General features: G+C 43.5%; 1 protein-coding gene across 1 annotated transcript; it reads left to right on the forward strand.

Moving 5' to 3' along the window:
* The first annotated feature begins 313 nt into the window (after positions 1–313).
* Positions 314–25,679, forward strand: LOC145407656 (uncharacterized). Its single transcript, XM_080278527.1, has 7 exons — positions 314–958; positions 11,088–11,249; positions 18,463–18,573; positions 19,178–19,302; positions 19,878–20,085; positions 23,436–23,567; positions 25,500–25,679. Exons 1-7 carry the CDS (start codon positions 314–316, stop codon positions 25,677–25,679), a joined length of 1,563 nt encoding a protein of 520 aa, XP_080134653.1.
* Positions 25,680–27,024: the final 1,345 nt, after the last annotated feature.

A 27,024-nucleotide genomic window follows, 5' to 3' on the forward strand; every position in this document is an offset into this window, starting at 1 on the left:
TTTAACCCTTAGGCAACGACCTGCCATTCCCAAGCTGAATACAGTCATAAGGTGGTGGCAAGAATGAACTATACTCATGACTACCTAGCCGTAAAACTGCCATCTCCCCACCTTGACTAATGTGATGTGACACGAGGTTAACACTAGAAAATGGCTCTAGTCATTAAAAAGTATCAAGAAATGTTTGCAGAATCGTGGGATTGCCTCAGTCTGCCATTTAACTACGGGAATTAATTTGTTAAAGGACGAAAAGACAAGCCCACTTAAAACTGAATAAAGTAGAGCTACGATTTCCGTCGTTTTCCGATACATCATGACTCTCTTACCGGCCGCCAAGAGCACAAGGGTTGTGGCCATTTTAAGCTTCACGGTGGCCATCTTGTACTACCAGCATGAGGCGGCGCTGAAGCTGCCGCAACAGGTCGCGGACGAGTACTGGTTCAGTCTGAGAGGAACAGGAGACGAAAGAGGACAACATGAAGCTAAACAAACACAAATCGAGATTAAAAATGGACAAAATTACCTTATACAAAGTGATGCAAAACAAAGGCAAAACGAGGATAAAAGGGTAGAAAACGAGGCTACATATAGTAGAATCAAGACTGAACAGAGACAAGCAGACAGTGACCAAGCAGACGATAACAGCGGTCAGCTAATTCAAAGACAGACGAATACGGGAGGGACAAACACCGCCGGTAAGGACTCAAAAAGGAAAAATGCAGCTGCTAAACATTCAAGAAAGACAAATGCAGCTACAAACGTTTCAAAAAGAATGGGTACTATGCCACACAGTACAAAAGTGATGAATTCTGTTGTGGGTGGCATGAAGTTGACGAACACAGCACACTACGGTACAAGCAAGACGAATCCAGCTGTACTGGGTGTGCCTGTGCCCCTACTCACACCTAGCAACGGATCAGCTCTCTCACAAATTGATCTCTCTAGCTACACCAAGAAGGTACAGTCCTGGTTAATAATTCTCGTACACTATTGGGACTCACAGCAGGTGGTCTAGTGAATTAAAGCACTCTAATTGGATGTCGCCCGTACGGATTTAATTAGGACTACGATATCTGAGCATCCACAACATGCACATCAATACTGATCATCCCCACTCCACAACAGGAGACTACTAGCAACCAAAATTAAATCCAGTTACCCTTATAAAGACCTCCATAACTCTACCATAGATATCCCTAAACCGTTTCCTATAGAGCTTGCAATCTGAGCCACTTTCGCTTCCACCACCTCTTCCACCTCCATTGAGAAAAGCCGCGCACTACCTGCTGCAGCAGAGCTGCGGAATGGGGAAAAGACACACTACAAAGGACAGTGTGTGTGTTGGGCGGGGGGGGGGGGTTGAACTATTAAACAGTAACTTCTTTGTAATGCATTAATGTGCTATATACTGTACAGTCACAGAAACAACTATCATCCCAGTGCCGTCTGAGGAAAATTTATACCCGGCGAAATAAATTGAAAGCCCTGTTATTTACTAGTGCGTGTTTCAGATGGTTCGATTTTTCCGCTATGTATTCGTCAAAATTTGGGAAGATATTTTTCACTCTCTGCACATACATTTGGGACGGTAATCTATTACGGTTAGGAGGCTCACTAACACCTCTTCCTTACCGATTAAATTCTGATTCTGCTCCGTTACTATATTCTTGTGTTTTATTCGTGCAGTCTATGTCGATGTTGGAAAGACCTAAGAAGCAAACCAAGGGATATCAATAAGTAGTTTGGAAAATAAATTGTTAAGGAAGAGGTGTTAGGGAGCCTCCTTACCCAACGAGAATACGGGCTGATGTACAGCGGCATTAGTCACTGGGTTACTTTATTTTTCTTTTTTTTTACTCTGGTGGCTACAGGGGAGGCAGTACTGAAAAGCCGTACCGGTCCACGACAAAAAAAAAAAAAAAAAAAAAAAAAAAAAAAAAGCCCGTGCAACAAGAAGTAATCGTTCAGGAATGGACTAGCATGCAAGCTCTCTCTCTCTCTCTCTCTCTCTCTCTCTCTCTCTCTCTCTCTCTCTCTCTCTCTCTCATGAAAATATCTTACTTCTAATTTTCATACTCGAGTATAATCACTTTCCCAAAGAGAACTAGGGAGTGTAAAAAGGGCAAAAACCTCGGAATAGGTGAATTTATTTATTTATTTATTTATTTATTTATTTATTTAGAGACAGACAGACAGACAGACAGAATCCTGTGAAAGAGGGGGTCAGGTCAGTGATTTAATTAGTTGACAAATAGCGACAGGTACAAATCTGAGAGATCCAAGGATAAGTACAGCATAAGATACTTTCTAGCTATTATTATTATTTTTTACCTAGTATAGTGTGTATAGTATGTCTTTTTGATACAGAAATAGCTTCCATTAAAACACACACACACACACACACACACACACACACACACACACACACACACGAGAAAAAAGCTTATGTAGGATGCCTCTCCTTGTGCTACACGGGCATCTGATAGCGCTCATGACTGGAATGTCACACAGATATATTGCAGAACTTCTGCCAATCAGAATTCTTTTATTCCCCGAACTGTATTTCTCTGAAACTCGCTTCCTCGGAGTTGTTTCCCCCCAAACTTCAACCTACAGCTGTTTAAGTGCTACTGTTACAAATATTTTATTAATGGAGGAAGCCAACAATCTGGTGTATGCTTTTTTTTTTTGTTCATGTGTTTTTCCTTCCTCTGCTCTATTATTAATATATATATACATATATATATATATATATATATATATATATATATATATATATATATATATATATATAAAAGAGAAATTGGTAAGACGAAGGTGTCTGTAACCTTCCTGAGCCATCGATGATTGAGAAAATGATACCACCCCAACAGCTGCCATTCCCACCCCCGCCTGACACCATTACACACATGCCCCCCTTCCTTCCCTTCCTTTGCCCACTCCCTCCCTAGCCCATCCCCCCCTTGGTCACCTCGTGCCCCGCCAACCTTCTCTCTCTCTCTCTCTCTCTCTCTCTCTCTCTCTCTCTCTCTCTCTCTCTCACATTTGCCCCTAAGCTTTTCACACTCCCCCTTGATGCCCCTAGCCTCTCCAATTGCCCCTTTCACCCTCCCTCTAACTGTCTTCCTACCTTCCTGTACTCGTTTTTAACTCACTGAAGTTGCGTTAGTTTTTACCTACCCTATAACACACAACCTCGAAAGGAGCAATAGGTCCGTTGCTTGATTTCCTTTGCACTGGTTTCCCCTTAGTCCCTCTTTCCCTGTCCTTTCCCCTACTTGGTCCCCACTAACCCCTCCTTTTGCCCCTTCATAGATCCCCCTTGTTCCTTACCCCCCCTCCTTAGTCCCCACCAGCCCCTTCCCCTTCCTTGGTCCCTCTCGTCCCCTCTCCTCTCCGTTGCCATCCCTTGCCCCTTTCACTCCTTGGTTCCCCCTTGTTCCATCCCACCAGTGCCCCTTCCTTTTCCCATACCCCTTCCCCTCCTTCCCACCACTCTTCGTTCTCCCTTCCCCTCCCCCCTCCCCACCTCCCTTAGCTACCCCTTCCCCCTCCTCCTTCCCACCACTCTTAGCTCCCCCTTCCCCATCCCCTCCTTCCCACCTCCCTTGGCTACCCCTTCCCCTGCCATTGGTCAACCCTTACAAATCTCCTCCCATCACCTTCCCGCACCGCACTCCCTACAGACGCTTCTACCTTATAACCTTACAGTTCTCTACCCCAGTGGTCTTCAAAGTATGGGTCGTGAATCAACAGTGGGTCGAGAGAGGAATTTCGATGGGTAACAAAGACTCGGAATAAGCCTAATGCTTTCAGTGTATTTCACTTCCTTCACTGAAATTATAAGTATAATTATTATGCTTATCGGTGGAGGCGCCCATCATCAACCCACTAAGTGTAGCGGTACTCTATTTCTGGGTAGCTCTACACTGAGTGGCAAGCCAAATGATATCCTGTAAACCATGAAATCATTTAATACGCTAGGTGGTAACCTGAATACGCTAGTTGGTAACATTACAACCAACTAACACGTGTTCCCTACGTGTCAACAAGTGGGTTGGCGGAGGGTTAGTGCCCCTCCCCGGAAAACAACAAACTAAAAATACAAACAAGAACCCTCGGACCAGGACTGACTAACAGGTGACGACTAAGGACCGAACAAAGGACATGGTACCGATTGTGACGTGGAATGTAAGAGGTGCAAATGATAAGGCGAAAGAGAGAGAGATTGTCCAGGTTCCTGAGGGTGCAAAGTGGACACATGTGGTTTAACTGAGACTAAATGGTAGGTGAGAGTATGAGAAAGTGGGAGTATGGATGGGGTATATGCGTGGGAGTAGGTGAAAATGAGAGGGCAAAAGAGGGAGTATGTACTGTTGTGTGCAAGAGATGGAAGGAGAATATAAGAGAGTATGGATCAGTTGGTTCAAGGACTGTGTAGGTAAGACTGAAAATAGGATTACAAATGTGGGCGATTGTGTGTGTGTGTTTGCGCTGACACAAGATCATCAAGCAGAGTACAAGAAGAGTTCTGGGCAAATGTGGAAACATGCATGGAAAAGTTTGAAAGGAATGAGAGAGTGTTTTTGATTGGAGATATGAATGGAAAAGTTGGGATTGTGATGGTGGATGGAGTAGTTGGTGAGTGGGATGTGCCTGCAGAAGTGGATGAGAATGGCAGTGCTGTAGTGGACATTTGTGCAAAGGAGGGGGTTGGTGATAGCCAGTACCCTCTTTAGGCACAAAAGGATACACAGGTATACGTGGCAAGTGATGAGAATGGGGGGTGGTGAACTGAATGAACAGCAAGTGATGAGAAGGGTGGGTGGTGAACTAAATGAACGGAAGCAATGATTGCTTATGTGTGTGTGGATGATAGAATGAGAAAGCATGTAGTGGGTGCAAGAGCATACAGCGGTTGAGGGAGAGGACTTTCTGACCACCACTTGGTGGTAGTGAAAGCCAAGGTTCAAATGCAATTGAGGAATAGGAGGGAAGGACATGAGGAAGTTGTCGAAACAAAGAGAGTAGAAAGGTTGCAAGAGGATGGAAAGAAGGCAGAATATAAGAGAGAACTGGGGGAGCAATTGGGAAAATATGATTTGGAGCAGATGGGAGAGGAAGAAGGTGTATGCAAGATATTCACAGAAGAAATTTGTGCAGCATGTGAGGTGGTGTGTGGGGCAAAGAGAAGGCCAAAGGGAATGCAAGGAAAAGCATGGTGGAACGAAGAGGTCAGACAAACTGTGGTGTAAAAGAAGAGAGCATACAGTGAGTGGATGGGAAGCAGGGGCATGGAGGAAGTGGAGAGACAAGTGAGAGTTATATGTTGAGAGGAAGAGAGAGGTGAAAAAATTAGTAAGAGAAAGTAAGAAGAGAGTGGATGAGGAATTTGAGTGTAAAGTGGAGGGAATGTAAGAAAATGTTCTGGACAGAAGTAAAGAGAGTTAGATGGGGTGAGAAAAAAGTCAGTCGGGGAGTGAAAGATAAAAATGGTAGACTGCTAGTGGAGAAGGGAGAAAAAGTGAGCAAATGGAGAGAACACTTTAAGGAATTGCTGAAAATAAAGAATGAAAGTAATGCGAGTATAAGTGGCTGAGGAATGGCTGGGAGAAGGAGAGAGGTGAGAAAGGAGGAAGAGATCAATAGGATGGAAGTGGTGGAAGAAATGATGAAAGTCAAAATAGGAAAAGCCCTAGGAATTGATGGAGTATGTGGTGAAATGCTGAAGCAAACGGAGAGAAAGTAGTAGAATGAATATTGAAGATGTGCAGATTGGCCTGGGAGGAAGGTAGAGTCCCAGAAGATTGGAAGTCAGGTAAAATCATTCCCCTGTGCAAAGGAAAAAGGAAAAAAAAAGTTAGTGGTAATCATTTGGGCATTTGTCTTTTTAGTGTAACAGGAAAAGTATGTGGAGGGATACTTATTGACAGAGTTAGGGAAAGAACAGAAGAATTATTTGGAAAAGAACAGGGAGGTTTTAGGAAGGGAAGAGGTTGCATAGATCAGATACTCATTCTTAAGTCTTTGGTGGAAAAATTTCTAAAGAAGGAAAAGAAGTTATAAGCAGCCTTCATGGATTTGGAGAAAGCATATGACAGATGGTTAAACAAGGAAAATGGAAAATATTAAAAATATATGTAGTAAATTGGAAGTTGCTGAATGCCATGAAAAGCATGTACGATGGTGCTAAGGCTCAGTGCGTGTGGATAATGAACTGGGTGTTATCTGAATGTTGGATTGAAACAGGGATGTGTCATGTCTCCATGGTTGTTCAATCCATATGTGGATGGGACTATAAAAGAGATACACGGTAGGGAAGTGGATGTTGGAGCGGCCATAATGAGAGAGGGCAGTGTTTGGAAACTTCCTGTATTGTTGTTTGCAGATGGTACTGTATTGTTAAGCTAAGACGAAGGGGAACTGCAAGGCATGGTAACTGAGTTTGGGAGAGTGTGTAAGAAACGGAATCTAAAGGTGAATGTAGGGAGGAGTAAAATTATGGTCTTCAAGTGAAATTAAGTCACTGAACGTGAGTGCTGGGCACCTCTGCAATCACTTTCACAACCCGCAATTTCCACAACAGCGGACCACATGATTTCAGTTGCGGAATTGCGATTGCGGCAAACTCGTCTGAAACTTGCGGTATTGCGCTGCGGAAGTACTTCCACAATCGCAGTCCTATCCGCAGTCTCCCACGTGGTGGTCGTTGTCGGTTAGTACAGGCTACAGCATGACTCATGAATATCAAACTTGAACAGGATTCCCGGCCAGCAGCGGCAGCAGGCGAGGCGTTGCAGCGTCAGTTAGCAGTAGAGATGGACAGTACCAGAAGAAATGATTTTATACAATACGATACGATATACTATAAGCTAGCATGGCTGTAAATTTTGTGGCATGCATAGCTTATCATGCAATTGTTCCACAATATGACAGATGACGATCTTAAGGACTAATGTAATGATGATCACTGATAATACTTTTTTATGGTCTTCTCTATCTATCTACTGCTGCAAGAGTAAGCACATATCTATGAAATATCTATTTAAGTTCTATGGACTGCATTCTGCAACTGGTCAGACTGATTTTCCCGAGTGGCACAAAAGCTATTTCTTTTCGTTGTAATATTTACCCTATCTGTGCACTTTTTATCAAAAATTATGAAATTGGATAGAGGTTGCGGTATTGAGGTAGCGGAACTGCACATTCCAAGATGATTGCAGAGCTGCGGTAGCAGAAGGTAAGGGTCAGAGGTTGCAGAACTGCGATTGTGATGTTGAATTTTAGATTGTGGTACCCAGCTCTGCTGAATGTACAGTGAGGTTGGATGATGAGGAAATGGAAAATGTAAGCGCATTTAAATACCTGGATAGTATGATGAGTAAGGATGGAAGTTTGGAGGGTGAAGTGCTTGAAAGGGTACAACAAGGAAGAAAGGTTGCTGGTTCTTTGAAAGCCGTGATAAGAAATGGGGAAGTGAGCATGAAAGTGAAAAAAAAAAAGTTGCTGCACGATAGTATTGTGATACCAACTGTAACATACGGAAGTGAAGCTTGGACCTTGTTGGAAGGACACAAGTCAAGAATGAGATAAGTGGAAACGAATTATTTGAGAAAAGTATGTGTGGAGTTACATGGAGAGACAGACTGACAAATAAGGAAGTGAAGGAGCGCTGTGGTGTGGATGTGGATGTGATAGAAAGCGTTAGGAGAAATACAATGAGGTGGTTTGGCAATGTGGAGAGGATGGAGAGCGACAGACTAACGAGGAGTGTATGTGAGTGAGGTGGAGGAGGGGAGAGGAAGGGGGAGGCCGAGGATGAGATGGAGGGATGGATTGGAGAGGTATGAAAGAGGGGGGGTGTGAGGTGGGAGCTGGGCAGTGAAATGGCGGGGGACAGGGCGACATGGAGGCAATTTGTTTGTGGCCACCCCTTACGGGATCAAGGCTTCTGGCAATAGATAGATTATTACACTACAAGCATACTCATAACTACGATAGGCTGTATATTTGTTGCTCACTATACATACGTGCAGAACATTATTGCAGTTGTCGGACAGAACAAATTTCTTCGAGTATAACGTCCCCTGCGCTTCTCTCCCCTTCCCTATCCCCGGCTCCTCACCATCTCATCACCACCATCATATCACACGTTCAGATTTTTTTAAATCTTTGGGCTACATTCCATCGGTACACATGACAAGAAAGGTACTCGTCCAGCGCATAACCAGTTTACAGAAAAATCTTATATTTCTTAAAGTTACCTGGACTATGGCGTCTGGAAATAGATAGATAAATAGATCCTGATTTGGTGATTTTGCTTGAAACTTGAGAGCATATTTTGATGTCTACTTTAAGAATATGTACAGCTGATATGAGAGTTAAATATTTTGTATCACTGCCCGTAGTATCACAGTGCGGCAAGGAACATGAATTTACAGTATCATTTAATAAGGTGTGTGTGTGTGTGTGTGTGTGTGTGTGTGTGTGTGTGTGTGTGTGTGTGTGTGTGTGTGTGTGTGTGTGTGTGTGTGTGTGTGTGTGTGTGTGTGTGTGTGTGTGTGTGTGTGTGTGTGTGTGTGTGTGTGTGTGTGTGTGTGTGTGTGTGTGTGTGTGTGTGTGTGTGTGTGTGTGTGTGTGTGTGTGTGTGTGTGTGTGTGTGTGTGTGTGTGTGTGTGTGTGTGTGTGTATGTGTGTGTGTGTGTGTGTGTGTGTGTGTGTGTGTGTGTGTGTGTGTGTGTGTGTGTGTGTGTGTGTGTGTGTGTGTGTGTGTGTGTGTGTGTGTGTGTGTGTGTGTGTGTGTGTGTGTGTGTGTGTGTGTGTGTGTGTGTGTGTGTGTGTGTGTGTGTGTGTGTGTGTGTGTGTGTGTGTCTCGCGGGCCAAAAAATATGAGACTCACTGCCCTACCCCTACTCTACCCTCTTCTTTTACCACAATCCTACCTCTACCCTCTAACCTTTCCCTTCCCTACCTCTAACCCTACCCCTGCTATCTGGCCTACCTTTACCCCTACCCACCCTCAACCCCTGAATTACACCCCTAACCCTACCACTCTCTACCCAACCTATCCTTACCCATCATCTACCTCTACCCCTACATTATACTACTCTGTTCCTCCCCCTAACTATTCTATCCATGAGCCCAACATCCTGTCCCTCTCCCTCTCCCTCCCTACCCTCTATCCCTTCGTCTACCCCTACACTCGTCTACCGTTCTATTCCTCTCCCCTACCCATTCGACTCATTAACCCTACATTCCCTCTCCCCTCTCTCCCCCTGCCTCCAGTTCCCCCCCTATACCGGTCAGTTACCTCTCTCGTTCCACTTTACTGCTCCCTACATCCCCTACCTCAGCTACTTTTATTGCGATGACCCCTTCTCTCTCTCTCTCTCTCTCTCTCTCTCTCTCTCTCTCTCTCAGCAACCCTGCCTGAAGAATACCCCTAAAATCTTAATGTTAAATGATTAATAAAAATCCCACATCATTCTCCCCCTTTCCTCTTCATCTCTCCTCTCTCCTCTCCCCCTCTACCCACGCCTCTCCCCCTGTCCCCTCTCCTCTCCCTCTCTCCCTTCTTCTCCCCATCATCTCTCGCCCCTTCTCCCCTTCATCTCTTCCCTCTTCATCTCTCCCCTCTCCTCCCTTTCATCTTTCCCCATCCTCTCTCTCCCTCTTCTCCTTCCTCTCTCCCTTCTCCGCCCCTTCATCTTTCCCCTCTCCTCTTCTTCTCTACTGTCCCTTCTCCTCTCCTTATCTCCCCTCTCCTCTCCTCGCCTTCCTCACCCCTCTCCTCTCCTTCCCCTCACCCTTCTCCTCTAACTCCTTTCTCTCCCATCTCTCCCCCTATCCCCTCCACCTCTTGTCATCTTCCTCTTCATTTCACCACACTTATACCCCATTTCATATTAAAATTACACTCAGTCATGACTCACACTCCCCCACACCTATCCACACTCCCTCACTCTTACCTCCACCACCTATAACTAAAATAACTAACTTGGAATTATAATTACAGGTGATGGAGAGTCAGAATGAGGGAGTATGGCCAGATGCGGAAAGGGATGAATTGTGCCAGAGTGTAATCCCAGTTGGTCACTCGCATGTTTTCGCTACAAGCAAGCTGAAAATACCGACTCTGATCGTTTTGGTAGTATTAACACAAGTCACGTTTAAAACAGAAAAATATCGTGTGAAATGGCATTGACTTTATATCACGTGCATGCTGACTAATACCATGCTTCTATTTTGTCATTAAATAAGGAAAGTACGATACTGAGTGAGGTGGAGGTGCGGAGAGGGAGAGGGAGACTGAGGATGAGATGGAGGGATGGAGTGAAGAGGTATATGAAAGAGGTGGGTTTAAGTTAGGTGGGGGGCTGCGAAATGACAGGGGACAGGGCGACATGAAGGCGATTTGCTTGTGGCCACCCCTTACGGGATTAAGGCGTCTGGTTACAGATAGATGGACAGGCGATACTGAAAACCGCCCAAAAATTGCTTATTATTCCCTTTATTTACGACTACATCGAAGCATAATATTATTCAGTAAGTACTTAATATTCTGTGCAGCCATTTTCACACGATATTTTCTAACACGATTTTTGCTAATACTACTGCATTTGAATGCCTTTTATATCATGTGAACTTTATACATATACTTCTGTAAACAAAGAATTTTTGGTCTGTGGTCTTAACCTCTCCCCACTTTTTTTTTTCACCGTGACCTTGGGGCTAACCTAAGGGTATCGACCACTAAAATGAAGGCACACCATCAGCTGCAGAGGATCCAACTGACACCTAAGTCATTAAAAATTGGTCCATAACTGCTGCCTGTGGTTTGCAAAGGCATACAAAGGCCATCGACTTCGTCTTTGGAAAACCTTTCTAAGTTGGGTAAAAATAATCTGACGGTAGGAAGAATATGCTGTGTGTGTGTGTGTGTGTGTGTGTGTGTGTGTGTGTGTGTGTGTGAGAGAGAGAGAGAGAGAGAGAGAGAGAGAGAGAGGTGAATGGGTGTGTGTCGTGGCCGAGTGTTATTCTAAGTGGACTATAATTATGATAAACCATTTAACTCCCTCAACCCCCAGGATCAGACCTTCCTGCAACGTCGTCTGCGAGTGCTAACAAAACGGGCGCAGAAGGTGAGTGAGGGGTGCTCCCAAAGGCCCCGTCTGCAGCGACCCGGAGACCTACACCTCGTATGGGATATCAAGAGGTCACCTGGCATCTTGTACTGTCCTATCTACAAGGTGAGTGGGTGTAGAGAGGTGTAGGTGTAAGTGTAGATTTTTTGTTGGCTGCTTCCCCCCTTTCCTTGGGGGAAGCAGCCTAGGTATATAGATAGATAGATAGATAAATATGGATAGGAGCAGATGTAGATTGAGAGATACACCTAGTCTGGGATGTCAAGAGGTCAGCTGGTATCTTGTACTGCACTATCTACAAGGTGAGTGGGTGTAAAGAGGTGCAGAAATTAGCTAATAAACGAGTGGACTGTACGAACTCGAGTGGGTGTAGCCTATACTGAAACAGGTAGAATTCCGGTCGTATTCATTTAGTTTCTTGGCCTTAAGTTGTATTTAAACTGTTTATCTTAACCCGCGCAACTACCAGACAATTCATAAACACACTACCGTAGAGTCCATATTGAAGTGGGAAATATGACAGAATAAAACTATTCCCTATAAAACATTAACTTGAGGTAGATGGGGGCGCTCACAATCCACTCGATGTGCTGCTGCTTTGGGTGTCTGACCTTTCCTCTCTTCCTTCTTTCCTCTTCTGTCTTTCTTTCCTTCATTCCTTCCTCTTCCTTCCGCCTACGGGTGACTTTACACTCCCTCCTCAGTCTTCCTTTCCTTCATTCTTTCCTCTTCCTTCTGCCTGTGGGTGACTCTACACTGATTGACAAGGCAAATGGTTTTCTGTACACCAGAAACTATTTACTATTGCTGGGCGGTAACCATATAACCAAATTGTGGCACCTGGTGGCTTTGTAGGCAATTAAGGCACTCCAATCGGAATGAGATGGTGTAGGTTTATATCCAAGGGATGGTTGAGGTTTATTGCTCATGAAATGTCACTCATGGATGAGTGAGGCTGGTCACTCTCATCTTTAATGTCAGGACCAACTTGCCTTGCCCCGGGCTCCAATGCTCCTCTTGGGGCAACACAGGATTGGATGATGGATGGATGGATGGATAAAACATTAAGTACTATAAAGACGTATTTATCACAGAAACTGGCTGACATCCTTTATAAATAGGACCTCTAGTCTGGGGTGCCACTTTACTGTCCCGTCTACAAGGTGAGGTGGGTAAATAATACTGATCTGATGAGACAGAGTATGCATCCGGACAAAAAGTGATACATGTAGACAAACAGACAGATTGACAGACAGAAAACACACACACACACACACACACACACACACACACACACACACAGAAAACAAGTACAGTATTCAGGTAACAGATGCAGTTCCAGATACCTACATCCAGTGCTGGAGTACATTCTCACTCCACTACAAGGCTTTTTACCGCAAACCTCACACCTGGCGTCTCTCTCATATGTTTTCGCTCACTGGTTTCAAAGTATGAGGAGAATCTGTTGGCAGTGTTTCAAATTCTGTCTGTCTGTCTCTCTCGGTCTGTCTTTTGTATATCCCTCTCTTTCTCTCCGTGTTACCCTGTTCATTTCTCTCTCTCTCTCTCTCTCTCTCTCTCTCTCTCTCTCTCTCTCTCTCTCTCTCTCTCTCTCTCTCTCATAGCCAAACATCACGCGAACATCCACTTCCTTATCCGTCTTATCTTGCATATATTTCTGATATCAACGTAATGAAACTATTGCACGAATACTAATACGCAAGAGATATCCTACGCTTTGCCATTACTACTACTGCTACTAATACTACTGCCACCACTACCATACTACTGTTACCGTTGTTGCTGCTGCTGCTTCTACTTTTACCACTGCTACTACTACTACTACTACTACTTTGATTCTGCTACTATTACTAATACTACTACTGTTACTATTGTTACTAAGTCCACTCCTTCATCCCGTTATCAAGCCCTGTCAATTCTTCCTCCCTCGCCCTCAATTATCCCCTTCTCTCCCATCCCCTCATTTCTTCCCTTCTCTCTACTCCTGTATTCACTCTCCCCCACAACAATGCACACCTGTCATCAAAAAATAATCACAGGTAATGTCACTAGAGACGGCAGATCCCCCCCTCCCCTCCCTTCCACCTGAGCGCCCACTCCCCTCCCCTCACCTCCCCCCCCTTCCTATCAACTCTCCTATCCAACCCCACCTGAACGTTACAAGGGTCACAGTATCGTAGTTTTAGGAGGCTCTCTAGCAGCTCTCTTCCTTAGCATTACATTTCTGCATCAGTGGATAGAGAAAGAGAGAGAGAGAGAGAGAGAGAGCAGATAGACAGATATAGACAGACACAGATAAATAGACAGACAGATATAGACAGACACAGATACAGACAGATAGAGATATGCAGATTTATAGACAGACAGAGAGATGGGCAGATAGACTGACAGACAGATAAGGGCACCATCCCCTCACTCAGTGTAGTTCCACCTACAAGTGAGTCAACACTACGTGATAAGCCAAATGGTTTCCCGTACTCCAGAAATCAATATACTGTACTGTACTATGTTGGGTGGTAACCATAAAGCCAAGTGAACGCCTGGTGGTCTAGTGAGGTAAGGCGCTCTAACCGGATGTGGCTCATCAAGGTCCCAAGAGATATTTACGGTTTAATGCATACAAAATGCCGCTCAGGGAAGTGTGCCTGGTCTCCCTTGTCTTTAAAATAGATTGAGTCGGACCACTTTATTTCTGATGGGGTTAACCAGGACTGGATGATAAATGGATGTGCTAATGGTGAAGAAAAAAGGAGCCAACAGCTAAGCCTGCAAAAGTTGATCCTTCCAAAGAAAGCTGAATTAAAGAAAGCCAGACTCAACATAGTGTGCCAGTAGTTTCTCGTATGTTATTTTTCCTACCCATGTCCAAAATAGTAAGATATTTACCATACATAACTAGTTAGAAATAATTGACTCTGGAAGTGTGCTCCTCAACATGTCTTCCTCACTGCCTATGACCTCCAGCCTCGTCATGTGTCAAGGCATCTTCCAATGAACAAATGTTTTAACTTTCTTTTATTCATATTTTTTGAAAAGGGCAACTTCTGTAAGCTCTCAGCCTCTTCTTATTTATTTGCTTATCTATTTATTAATTTTATGCATACTGAAAAACACGAGAACATGTTAAAGTAAATGGAAGATAATTCAGTAAGGAAGTTCTCCGGCGCCTGCCAGATCCAGTGAGAGGAGGGCTTGTTCTGACCCAGTGCTGTCTCTGTTAAAACTGAGGGCAATAAACTCATGATTTTACGATTTCTCATGTTGTACTTTATGATTTGACAAAGAGGTGAATAAATGAAAACTCAGCCGAACACGCACGAAGGAAAATAGGAAATGCCGGACAGAGAGAGAGAGAGAGAGAGAGAGAGAGAAGTGGGTCAGAACGTGAGTGTACTGGGGTAATTCACTTGGAACTCAACAAAAGCACGGAAGAACCTTCCTCAGAGAGAGAGAGAGAGAGAGAGAGAGAGAGAGAGAGAGAGAGAGGAAATGATTGCATACAAAAATAAATATAAATCCACGAAATTAGAAGCACAAATGCACGAAAATACTAAATGCAAAAATACAAGAGCGAATAGAATAAGACAGAACAGACTCCAAAATCACCATATGAGATACATACTAATAAATCACAGCACAGATGAGCTTGGGAAACTCAAGGTAACTAATAAAAAAATCCATGGGTACAATTCACGAGAAACACCACAATTTAATGCAGTAGGGAAAACAACATGTGCAACACGTAAACAGCTAGCATTCCTCTAAGTCAAGGAAAAAAAAAAAAAGAAGGGAAATAAAAATGTTAACATCGTCAATAGCGACATTACAGTATGAACCTTAGGTGGGCGTAAAACTTGACCGTATTACAATGAATAATGGGCTAATGGAACTACTATACGACAGTATTTGCGTCTATTCCTTATGCTAGATACACAAGAGCACATGTGGAGGTGTAGGAGGACTACTGGGCCTTGGGATAGGCAACTGCCCCCAAGAAATAGGCCCTGAGCCTTTGCCCAGAGTCGGACACATTAAAAAAAAAAAAAAAAAAAAAAAAAAAAAAAAAAAAAAAAAAGGAGTATCATGAAAAACTTGAGATACGCAAGGGAAGCTCAGGAAAAAAAAGCATAAAAATGACATATGTAAGATTAACTTGCGCTAAGAACCACAAATGCAAGAAGAACATGATAACAGAAATATCGAGGAAATTCTCAGTGTGCACTTACCGCGACATTCTTGGCGGGTCACGACCAGGTCAGTGTTCGCTTCTGCACTACTTCAGGAACCACTAACAAGGGGTCGGCTCGCAAGGGTTGATGACCCACAGTATCTCTTCCTGTAGAAAAAATAAAGAAAGAAACAAAATAAGAAAAGAAACGGGATCTTGCGACTATAGGCTGTTTTTTATAGCTTTATCGACGGAAGTGACTGAAGACTAGCAACATTCCTCAGACCAGCTCTTCCTGGGGGGGAGGGAAGCCAAACGGGATCTCGCTTTTATATATATATATATATATATATATATATATATATAAAACGAAGGAAGTAACTAAAGAGTAGCAACATTGCGCAACCGAGGTCAGATTGCATTCAACCGCAAAGTTCACTGCATACTCACTTGGCTTTCCTACCAACAAGCACTGTTGCAAGCGCCTGACTAATTACATCAGTGACACCGAGGCGACACTATGCAACCCTCCCACAAAAGCCTCACGTCGATTAACGGGAAGGGAGTGTTGCCGTCTCGCTGGGTTGAGGATGGGTCAGGGGCTGAGGCGGGGGGTGATAATATGTCGTGTGACTCAGCATTACTGTGTTCAGTCGTACTTCCTGGACTTTCTGGGAAGGGTTTGATCCTTAGCTTGAACACTGTAACACATAATCTAGAAGATTCTTGGGGATATATTTTAAAAGGCTCGGGAGATTTCGTAACACTCCTACCTTAGCGATATACCGTATTCTGCACATCAGTCTGCATCTTAATATCCTCTTGGATGTTACTAATGCAAACTACGTCAGTATTAAAATAATATACATGACAATAAAATGTTCATATGAAAATGCGAATGTATGATATATAAAATAAACTGACAAGAGAAAGGTGGCGTGAGGACTCCAATAATATGCCACATGTAATACGGCCTGTAAAAGAGTAAATTGAACCGCTGTACTGAAGTAACTGCGTGTACTGTAGGATGTAACGGCTACCGGTAGCCTGTAAAGGGGATGGTGAGCGGCTGGCAGCCTTGAAAGGCTGGAGATATTGTGACCACACTGCCCACTACAAGAATACAAGTAACCTCTTAGCTCCTAAGGGGAAGAAGTAGCCGAAACCAAGATTTCCCACTCACGTTTCTACCTCTGACCCAAGAGAAATATATAAATAAAAAATTTGCACCACTACACACACGTAAATAAAGGACCAGCATGATGATTATAATGATCTTTCTGAGATTAGCTGCTTCCCATATTAACTTCTCTGCAATGACGTAGCCACAAGGCTGCCTGAGGGGGTCCGGCCCCTTCCCCCGGTCAGATCCTTAGCCCCTCCACTGCCCCCCCCCTCCCCCATGTGAAATTTCAGTTTAATATGTGCACACTGTGAAACACTGGGCCCCTGCAGATTAAGGCTTTGCCCCATCTTGCCTCCTCCTCCCATTTGTGAAGACCCGGCAATGCCACTGCTCCTCTGGTTGAGTTTCTTCCTTGACGGATGGAATTAATTACGTAATATGTGTCCACACAGATGTGGAGCATGTTAGAACGAGCGGAACATGTTTAAAATCAAATAGCTTTGATGAAGATTATGAGTACATATGTTATTTAAATTCACCACTTTCCACTACAGTTTCACCATTTGCTTTGGTTGAAGTGATTCTCGTTTTGTTGCTTGCATCCCGCAACAACCAAGTAAGCTAACCCATTCGCAACTTGTGACTCGCATCAATATCTCTGACTTCGCGCGCTTCGCGTATGCTGACTGTGTACCAGACATCACCAAACAAAACTTGTCACACACTCTGTTTAAGGATGCCTAATCAAACGGGTTTATTAAAAAAAAAAAAAAAGACCAGTATGTTCAGCGCTATGACAATATTAGAAATACTTTATATATATATATATATATATATATATATATATATATATATATATATATATGATCATCAGCCGTTTGAGTGTCCACTGCAGGACCGGCCTATCCCTACCGAAGTGGGGACGATACAGCCAGTGTATCTCTACCAAGCGGCTTAGGTTGTCTAGTAGAGATTGTATGTAGGGTGAGAAGTGCTTGTAAGTGTAACTGTTGTGTTGAAGTGGGTTTGGATGTGTGTGTAGTCTGTGAACCAAGTGTAATCGGCCCGCGCAAGCCGACTGGGTGCAAGCATTCTTTATAGTATGCGACACTGGTTCAACCACAGCACCCCTGATGTCCGCCAAAGCAGTACGTGGCCAGAAGAATGCTCCCAAAGTTTATTACCCTGGCGGGGGGCGAACCCTCGTTCTTCAGTGTACGAAAACGCACACTTTACCACTATACCACAGAGGCTCCATATATATATATATATGGTTCATGTTGAAAGTCTATTTCACATGGTCACATTCATTTTTCATCAAGATTCTAGAATGGTATAATTAACTTTCACAAAACTGTGCAATGAGACTACCCCAGTTTACACCCCCACCCATCCGCCTGCCTGGGGATCAAACTCGGATTGTTTGTCAGTTTGCATTCTCTCTCGCTCACTCCATTAACAATGTTAAGCTGTTATGTCTCCAGTGAAGTTGTATACTCATGAGCCGTAACTTCTGCTCATCCCGTAACCCTACCCCTACGTGGAGCAAGATCACTGTCAGTGTTTCACATCAAACGAAAACCTGCTGTCCAGTGTTACGGCGGCAATTTCTAAGCTTTGTTGGACAGCACGAGGAACACTATGCGATGACACTTGTCCAATCTATAAAGCTTCGAACAACAACCAACAGCAATTTGTTCAGTGTAAACCCCTTGCCAGAGATGGAGGTTGAGGATGCACAAAACTTATCAAGCATGACTGTTGTTGCTGTTGTTGTAGCCCCACGCAAACCCAGTGAACTGTATATAAGCTGAAGTTGTCCCTCTCCTACAGTCTGCCATCCTCCTTTCTGTGGATAGGAAAGTAGTTGAGGAACCTTTGTATAACCAGGTAATGGATCCGCCCGACTATATCAGTGCCACCACGTGAAGGCATCTCCCTCCAGCACCACTCATGACCGTACAGTGTACTCTGTTTCAGTGTGTTTTGTTATATGTCGGCAGGTGGGATCAACGTCGTGGATGATGAACTTCCTACGGTTGACTCATTTCAACGAAAACAACCCAGAACTGCTCAAACTGCCACCTAAGAAGAGAAAGAAGATGCAGTTTAAGGTGAGAGAGAGAGAGAGAGAGAGAGAGAGAGAGAGAGAGAGAGAGAGAGAGAGAGAGAGAGAGAGAGAGGACTCATTCCAAAATGGAGATCATATAATCTGGAGACAGAAATTATGGTAACTAAATATTCTTCTCAGATGAATGAACTACCTGAACACAACTTGAACGTGTGTAGTAATGTTGCTCACCACGTTTAGTGTGCAATCAGTCCGCTACATACATACATACATACATACATACATACTTGTACTGTACACTTGCGGATAAACAAAAGAGATATTACCTTGGCCTGGGCATAAAAGGTCAGGGTCATTTTTAGCTAAGGAGTTACAGTGGGGGTGTGTGAAAGTGGCAGCACCTTCCTCCCACTTACCCCCAACTGACATTAACCCCACTCTCCCCACTTTAACCTGTCAGCTAGAAATGACCCCGTCCTTGTGTACCTGGGCTAAGGCAGTGTTTTTCTTTCATCTGTCCACACTGTACAATGACCGACCCTAATATTATTGATGGAGGAGGGAAAATAAGTACGATAGAAATTATAATATCAACACTTTTTTTCTTTGTGTATTTATTCATTTATTTGGTGACTTTTTTTTTTCAGTCAAAATACGGAGCCAAGCAGTTCAAAGCGTACGAGCTGTTCCCTCCACCAGCCGATCCTGAAGAGAGGGATAGAGCCTTCAGGGACAGTCTGCGTATGGTGGTAGTTAGGCACCCGTTTGCAAGGTGAGAGAGAGAGAGAGAGAGAGAGGCGGGGGGGGGGGAGAAGGAGAAAATTCAGGGGTGATACGGTAGCTTTTGGAAGTAGTTTTGTATCCCTTCTCTAAATTATGGCAGGGGAGAAGGTGCGGCAGTAACAGGGATAGAGAACACACGAAGGGAGGGAGAGGAAAGAGGGATAGAGACGCAGGAACGGATAAAAAACAAGAGACGGAGGGAGGGTAGGGGAGAAGATAGACGGAGGGAGGATAGGGGAGAAGAGAGACGGAGGGAGGGTAGGGGAGAAGAAAGACGGAGGGAGGATAGGGGAGAAGAGACGGAGGGAGGGCTGGGAAGAGAGACGGAGGAAGGGTTAGGGGAGAAGAAAGACGGAGGGGAGAGATAGGGGAGGAGAAAGGGGAAAAATGGAAAAAGGGTGTAGTTAAAGAAAGGAAAAAAAAAATGGATATATGAATAGTCCGGGGGGGAGGGGTTCACTGATAAATAGCCTTGTCAAAAAGTACTGTAAAGACTCCATCACTTTCTTACTTTCTTTACCTCTCCGAAAACATGACGACCTAAAAACCAGTACGGCCCCACAGGCTCATCTCGGCCTACCGCGACAAGATGACCAAGCTCAACCCACGTCCCCCCGAGCACAGATTCAGAGACCTTCAGCGCCAGATCATCTCGCAGTACAGGCCCCGCAACTCCACCGAAAAATCGCCGTTTCCAACCTTCGCCGAATTCGCCCAACACATCATAGACTCCACCAGAAACTTTCACAAGAGGGAGGACTGGATGAAGCATGTGAGTTTTCGGATACTTTGCTGTACTGTGTTTATTCTCACCGGACCGAAGATCCTTAACCCATTTCAGCTCAGTTTATGCTTAGTTGTAGTCAGATCAGAGGGTGGATTTGACTATTGTTCTTTCATCTTAACTTGGCTTATTTGTGTCCTTTTCCAGCTGATCAGGCTACACGTGGTTTAGTGGCAGACTAGGACAGTACTGTGGCTGCACATCCTTTTCACAGCATTTCTTCATGACTTGCATCATATTCTAGCGTTAATCTAATGTTACACACCAGCAATCACAATATGACAGTATTAGGCCACGTTAGAGTAAAACGGGTACAGTAACCATGGAGACTCATTCCTACCTCATAACTAAAGCTCTTCGCAATCACGCAAACACGTCTTAATATTCAAGTTATAATGGCTGTCCAGTTCCGGCAGGTGAAATCAAATCGACTCTAGCTATTTTGGCCTGTATTTTCGTCGGCTAAGAAGACTCCCTAGCACCTCTTCATTGGCGACTTATATTTAGATATGGCTGGTTAATATCCTTTTGTATATTGCTGATGCACAGTATGGGAAAATCACAAGGATTTATATAACACAAGCGAGGACAGTAAGGTATAATATGCTAAAGCGGTGTGTCCAGGCATCCCGAAATGAACGGATCTTACATTTGGCTCTCTCTTATCTTTTGTTTTTTCATGGAGGGAACAATCTTCCGAGTTTCTGGCCTTTGGTTCCTTCATCTCTGCATAAAAAAAAAAAATAAAATAAAATAAATCGCTTAGGAAAAGGTGTTAGGGAGCTTCCTTAACCGACGAAAATACGAGTCTTTATTGTATATTGGTCTTTATTTAACCCCTTCAACCCGAGGATATATTTTTATTCTTGCTGCCACAAGACGATAGTCACTGTTTTGGGGAGACTTAATCAACCCCTTCCGTCCAGTGACGATTTTTTTTATTAACCTCAGTATATATATATATATATACTGTAGAATTAGAAGGGTTAGCTTGCTTTAGCCTCCATTAACATCCCACTACCACAGCTATTGTCCTTTTGCTATAACTTGACCCAGATATCCTTTTGCAGCTTGTTTCATGTAATTCGGTGGCAGAAGGCAACTGTGGCTCGGCATCCTTTCCACAGCACATCTTCGTGATTATCACCATATCCTAGTGATAATCTACTGCCACAACTCAGCATTATGATGGAAAGATGATAATTTTAGGCCAGGTTAAAGCAAACTGGGTAAAGTTCCTTTCAGCTTTAATAATTTCATCTGGAGAGAGCAAAATAAATTTTAATCTTTTCACACTAACTTGGCCTAAAACTGCCGTCTGTTCACCTTCAATAGAGTTGTAGCAATGGATTAACGGTTGAGTAAGGTGTTTGTCATGAGGAGGTGCTATGGAGGGGATAAAAAGCAGTAGCACTGTCCTTCTCTGTCACTGAGCTACGGGATGAATAATTGGGCTAAGTTAAGATGAAACTGGGGTAGAATATTGCATTATCTGACTGAAGGGTTAATGGCAAAGAGTGTCAATGCCTTCAGTCTGGTGTGTGTGTGTGTGTGTGTGTGTGTGTGTGTGTGTGTGTGTGTGTGTGTGTGTGTGTGTGTGTGTGTGTGTGTGTGTGCATTTTTTATTTATTACTGCTACCTACAAGCGATTTTATTCAGCATTTTAGAGACTTCTTCCAGTGAAGGGGTAAATGAAGGCTATATCTAACCTCTCCAGTTCGAAAAGTCTCTCCGAAACAGAATAAGACCGTTTGGGGATGGCTAACCTATAATGAAAAATGTGTCATCGGACTGAAGGGGTTAATGGAGTTTCTCATGCCTTCACTACCATAAAGATGTCTCTCCTGATGAGCAGAATCGTATAGTGAGAACTAATTGTATAGTGAGAACAGAATCGTATAGAGAACAAATCATATAGTGGGAGCAGAATCGTTTAGTGAGAGCAGAATCGTATAGTAAGAGCAGAACCGTATAGTGAGAACAGAATCGTATAGTGGGAGCAGAACCGTATAGTGGGAGCAGAACCGTATAGTGGGAGCAGAACCGTATAGTGAGAACAGAATCGTATAGTGAGAACAAAGACAAGAAAGGCATGATGGTAAATACGGCCACTTTTATCGGCACATGGTAGTCTGGTGGCTATAATAGTGGACTGATGGCTGACAAGAAGCGAGATCGATCCAAGGACTCAATAATTTGAAGGCTGAATTTCATTAAAGGAATTTTAATTTAATTTTCCGCGAAGCTCATGATCATGTCATAGGCCCTCCAAACACTAGCACACCAGTCCTAAAATGTGACAGCTCTAACAAGCATTTAGTACAGACTTTGGGTAAAAGCGCCCATGTGAAGGTGTCTACGCCACATATACACCTTCACCGAGCATTGCTGGGCCTCGAGGATAGCACTGTCTCTAGTCGGGCACTTATATTATACTTTTTTCTGTTAACCACTTCACTACGAGAGGGGTTTCCTGAGTAGAATCAAGTCTTCTCATGTCAGCAACTATAAAACAGAAAAATTTATTAATGAATGATTTCACGATAGTCCTTTCACCTTAACCCGGCCCAGATTTTGATACGTTGGTAGTTTATTTCACGTAGTACAATGACAGCAGAAGACAATGCTGTGGTTCTCCCTTCTTTCCACGGCGCTTCTTCCTGACTAGCATCATATTCTAGTGTAAATCTCTTGTTACACCACGGCATTCAAGATGGAGGGAAGGCAGTGTTGGATCGTTAATGTAAAAAAAAAAAAAAAAAAAAGGCATACTGGTACCAAGAATATGACGTCATTGTAGTGAAGGATTCAACCCCTTCAGTCCGGTGACGTGTTCTCTACTTTTATCCTGCTTGTTACAGATGATTTTATTTAATTTCGTAAGGGAGTATAAAGATTTAAAGATGACAACGTCTAACCTCTCCAGTTCGAAACGAATACCATAAGCCGAATAAAATCGTCTGGAAGTAACAAAAATAAATTAAAACAGGTGTCGCTGGATACAAGGGGTTTAATGTGTATGTTGCTTTATAGGTGCGGGGTTGGGTGCTGTAATGAGAAGGGCGCACCATGTGGGGCCCCCTCCACCCCCCGAGAGAGAGAGAGAGAGAGGGGGGGGCGGTCCCATTAATATCGTTACCATATTATACCTCCACAAGAGGTGGAATGTTGAGTGCCACCTATAATAACCTAATGTATGTATCACTAATTCACTGGTCACCGTTATTACACTGTCCTTGCTTTCGGGTAGGATGGCTGGTGCCAGAAGTAACAACAAAACCAACCAGGAGTCACCACACTTCACCACTAACGTAACCCTATAATATGTTGCTCTACAGGTGCGGTGTTGGGTGCCGTACTGGGCCGAGTGTAACATCTGTGGTGCCGACTACAACCTGATTCTACAACTTGAGACCAGCAAGCCAGACTTCAACTTTGTGGTCAGACTGGGCCGCATGGAAGAGCTCAAGGTTGGTGCCGAAGGTGGAGGTATTACCGAATGTGCACGATGTGGAATTGCATTGCCTTTTTTTTTTTTTTTTTTTTTTTTTTTTTTTTTACACCAGAAATCATATTTTTAAAGGACAAGAAAGAAAAGCCATTATTTGCGCCACACACACACACACAAAAAAAAAAGGCATCAAATAAAATCACAAATGAAAAAATGACTGATATTGCTGCTTCTACGGTCACTGCTCCTCTGAACTTTCTGCTTGCATCCCTCTGTGCAACTCTCTAATGCAAGAATTACTGGTAACCGTTACTCCCAGTCCTTCATGTATGCGACAAGTCACCTCTGGAACTGTCTTCCTCTGTCTGTATTTCCTTCTGCCTATGACCTCGTCTTTCAGACGGAGTGTCTAGGTATCTTGAAATGAACAGCTCTTGAATTTGGTTATCATGTTTTTGCTTTTTCTTGGAGGAAACAATCTTACGGACTTCTGGCCTTTGGTTCCTCCTCTCTTGCGTTAAAAAAAAAAAAATGAAGGAATGTGCCAGATTTTGCAATGAAAATTTCCTCAGTCATCCAATCCTTTGTTGTCCCATCAGGAATGTAGGAGTCAGGGGCTAGGCCACTCAGTTTGGATATTTAAAGCCACTGACCATTTGCTCTCGAATTACCCGTTCCTTACAGCTCCTGTCCCCTCAACTTCCTCCCTATCCCCCGAAACGGGCTTGTTGGATTAGGCTTAAAGAAGGGCAGTCTCATCCTGCAGTCTACCTGGTTCACGTTCAGATGAACCTGGGGCCACAACAAAAAAATGTGTTATCCTTGCTTAGGGGAAACTCGTTAAACTTTAGGATTTTGATATACCCTTCAATAACGCCGTCAGTACTAAAGGTCCTTCTTGATGTCAGATAAGATTGTCACGAAGTAGCAACGAAAAATTTTAAAATACGACACAAGACGGAAGGAGTTAAAAGGCATGATATGCCGATACTGTACTTGCTTGATAACAGGTACCGGCACTAAGACAACACATGCCATCTTAACAATACATCCCTATCAACACGGGAGGGTTTTCCACACCCTCCCGACGGTAACAATATGACGAAAAACTGTCCCCGAACTGATAATGTTAACCAAGACTGTTTCTAGTCCTGTCAGCACAAGAGGACAGATCTGATTAGGTCATGAGGAGGGGTAGCTTGGAAGAGAAAGAGGTGGGGGAAGTGGCCTTGGAGACATTTTGGGATAACTCGGGGATTAGATGTCTGGTAGCTAGCAGATGAATAGATGAAGGCACATATGTAAAGAGAGAGATAGATGAAGGCACAGATAGATAAACAGCTGCCGTAGATAAAGACAGACATAAGATACTGCTGATACTAGTAAGAAGACAGACGAACGAAAAGGCAGGCAACAAATACGCAGATGGACAGACAGATACAGGGACAAACGGATAGATATGCTTAGATGGAAGAATAGATAAACGGATGCATAAACAGGCACTGGTACATTCAGTATACTCTTTCAGCTGATAAACAGATTGACAGATATACGTATAAAGAGATACCTTTAGGAAAGCAACTTTAAATCCTCATATATCCCTTCCCATAAAGACAGACAAATATACGTATCGATAAATAACACTAGAAAAACACATGTAAATCCTTCTAAATCCCTTCTCTAAAATATTGACATATATACGTAGAGATACCACCAGAAAAACACGTGAATAAATTCGTAAATCCCTTCAATAAATGATAGATAGATATATGCATCGAGAGAGACACCATTATTAAAACACCTGCAATCCTCAAAAATCCCTTCCCTTAAAGACAGACAGATATATGGAGAGAGAGAGAGAGAGAGAGAGAGAGAGAGAGAGAGAGAGAGAGAGAGAGAGAGCATTAGAAAAACACCTGTAAATTCATGTAAATCCCTTCCCTCATTACAGAAGGGAAACAGTGAGTGGCGTCACCTACAGAACGGCACCTCCTCCAGCAGCCTCCTAACCCAGTACTTCAGTCAGCTCACCAGGCTACAGATTCACCAGCTCAAGCTCAGATACCTCCTTGACTTTGAGCTCTTTGGCTACAGGATTGGTCCGGAAGTATGGGAGAACGCGAAGGATTGAACTGGTGGGCTGATGAGGGAGAGAGAGAGAGAGAGAGTATAAATTGTGAAAGACAACCATGTGTATGGCCTACTGTACAGTGCCGGTATCCTACAAACAATTATCACTCAGGACAATTTTGTACGTAAGGCTATTTGAATAAAAAGTAAGCCATTGTAGTGAAGGTGAAAATAAATAAATAATTGGTCTGGAGGAAATAAATGGTTAACAATAACTTCAGTGTGGTATGGTACATTATTCGGCTACTCTGTCCATTAAGTACAATGACGTCTGTATTTAATTTTTCCACCTTCGTACGATTTTATTAATATTGTGAGGAAATTCTTGTAACGAAAGGGTTGCATACTTTATTAAACTCGTCATAGTCTGAGGTTCCTCCTCTGCGGAATAAGTCAAGTAACAGGGAGAACTAAATACCTAAGAAAAGGTTTTGCACAAGACTAAAACCGCACCTTATTAAAACCCAAGTGATGACATACGAAGGTGTCTCGCATCATCTACCGTTGTCCTGGATGACTGCTAGGCTTCAGGAAATGGACTTCTTGGATTATGAAGTAATAAATAATCCCCCTTTTTAATATTATAGTGTGTACAAGTGCTCGTGGGACCTTCGGGCCCTGTCGCACTTGCTCCTGCGGAGGCTCTCACGCTGCATGCTCACTTTCTCGCGCTGTGCACTCGTTTTCTCGTGCTTCTCACTCGTTTCCTCGCGCTTCGCGCGCGCGTTGCGATTATTTCAGGTAATCTGAGTCAAGTTTATGTGCTGTTCTAGACTAACGTTGTCACTATCGGCCATCCAGGCGACATCGATATAAAGCCATCGAAAACTCTACGGTGAACGCAACCCTAGTTTCACGCACTCACGCCGGAAGCGGCGTTTTTTGGTTAAATTTTGATCGCTCATTAAATATAGTAAAAGTTTTTCAATCGTGATGGGACCAAATTTTTTTCACATCAGCAATTTTTTTGCGATTTTTGTGCCAATTTTGGTGCGATTTGAATGTGTAGTTTCGGCTACCCAAAATACACACACACACACAGACACACACACGGCTATTGCTATATTAGAAGTATCGTTACCTTAATTTCTATTGTGATCATTTTACAGCTAAGGTAAAATTTTTTTTTTTTTAAACAAGAAGGTACCAATGGCCAGAAGCCCACAAGACTGTTCTCTCCTAGTCGGAAAAAATAGCAAATTCCGTTCATTTCGAGATGCCTGGACACATTGCGTTTGAAAGACTAGAGGGCATAGGCAGAGGGAAATACGGCCAGAGGAATACAGTTCCATGGTTGATCTGTTGCATGAATGAATGACTGGGAGTGTCAATTAACTCTTGCATGA

The sequence above is a fragment of the Coenobita brevimanus genome, chromosome 74 (genome assembly GCF_032717465.1).
Source record: "Coenobita brevimanus isolate Jiangsu-jjx chromosome 74, ASM3271746v2, whole genome shotgun sequence".
Classification (NCBI taxonomy): domain Eukaryota; kingdom Metazoa; phylum Arthropoda; class Malacostraca; order Decapoda; family Coenobitidae; genus Coenobita; species Coenobita brevimanus.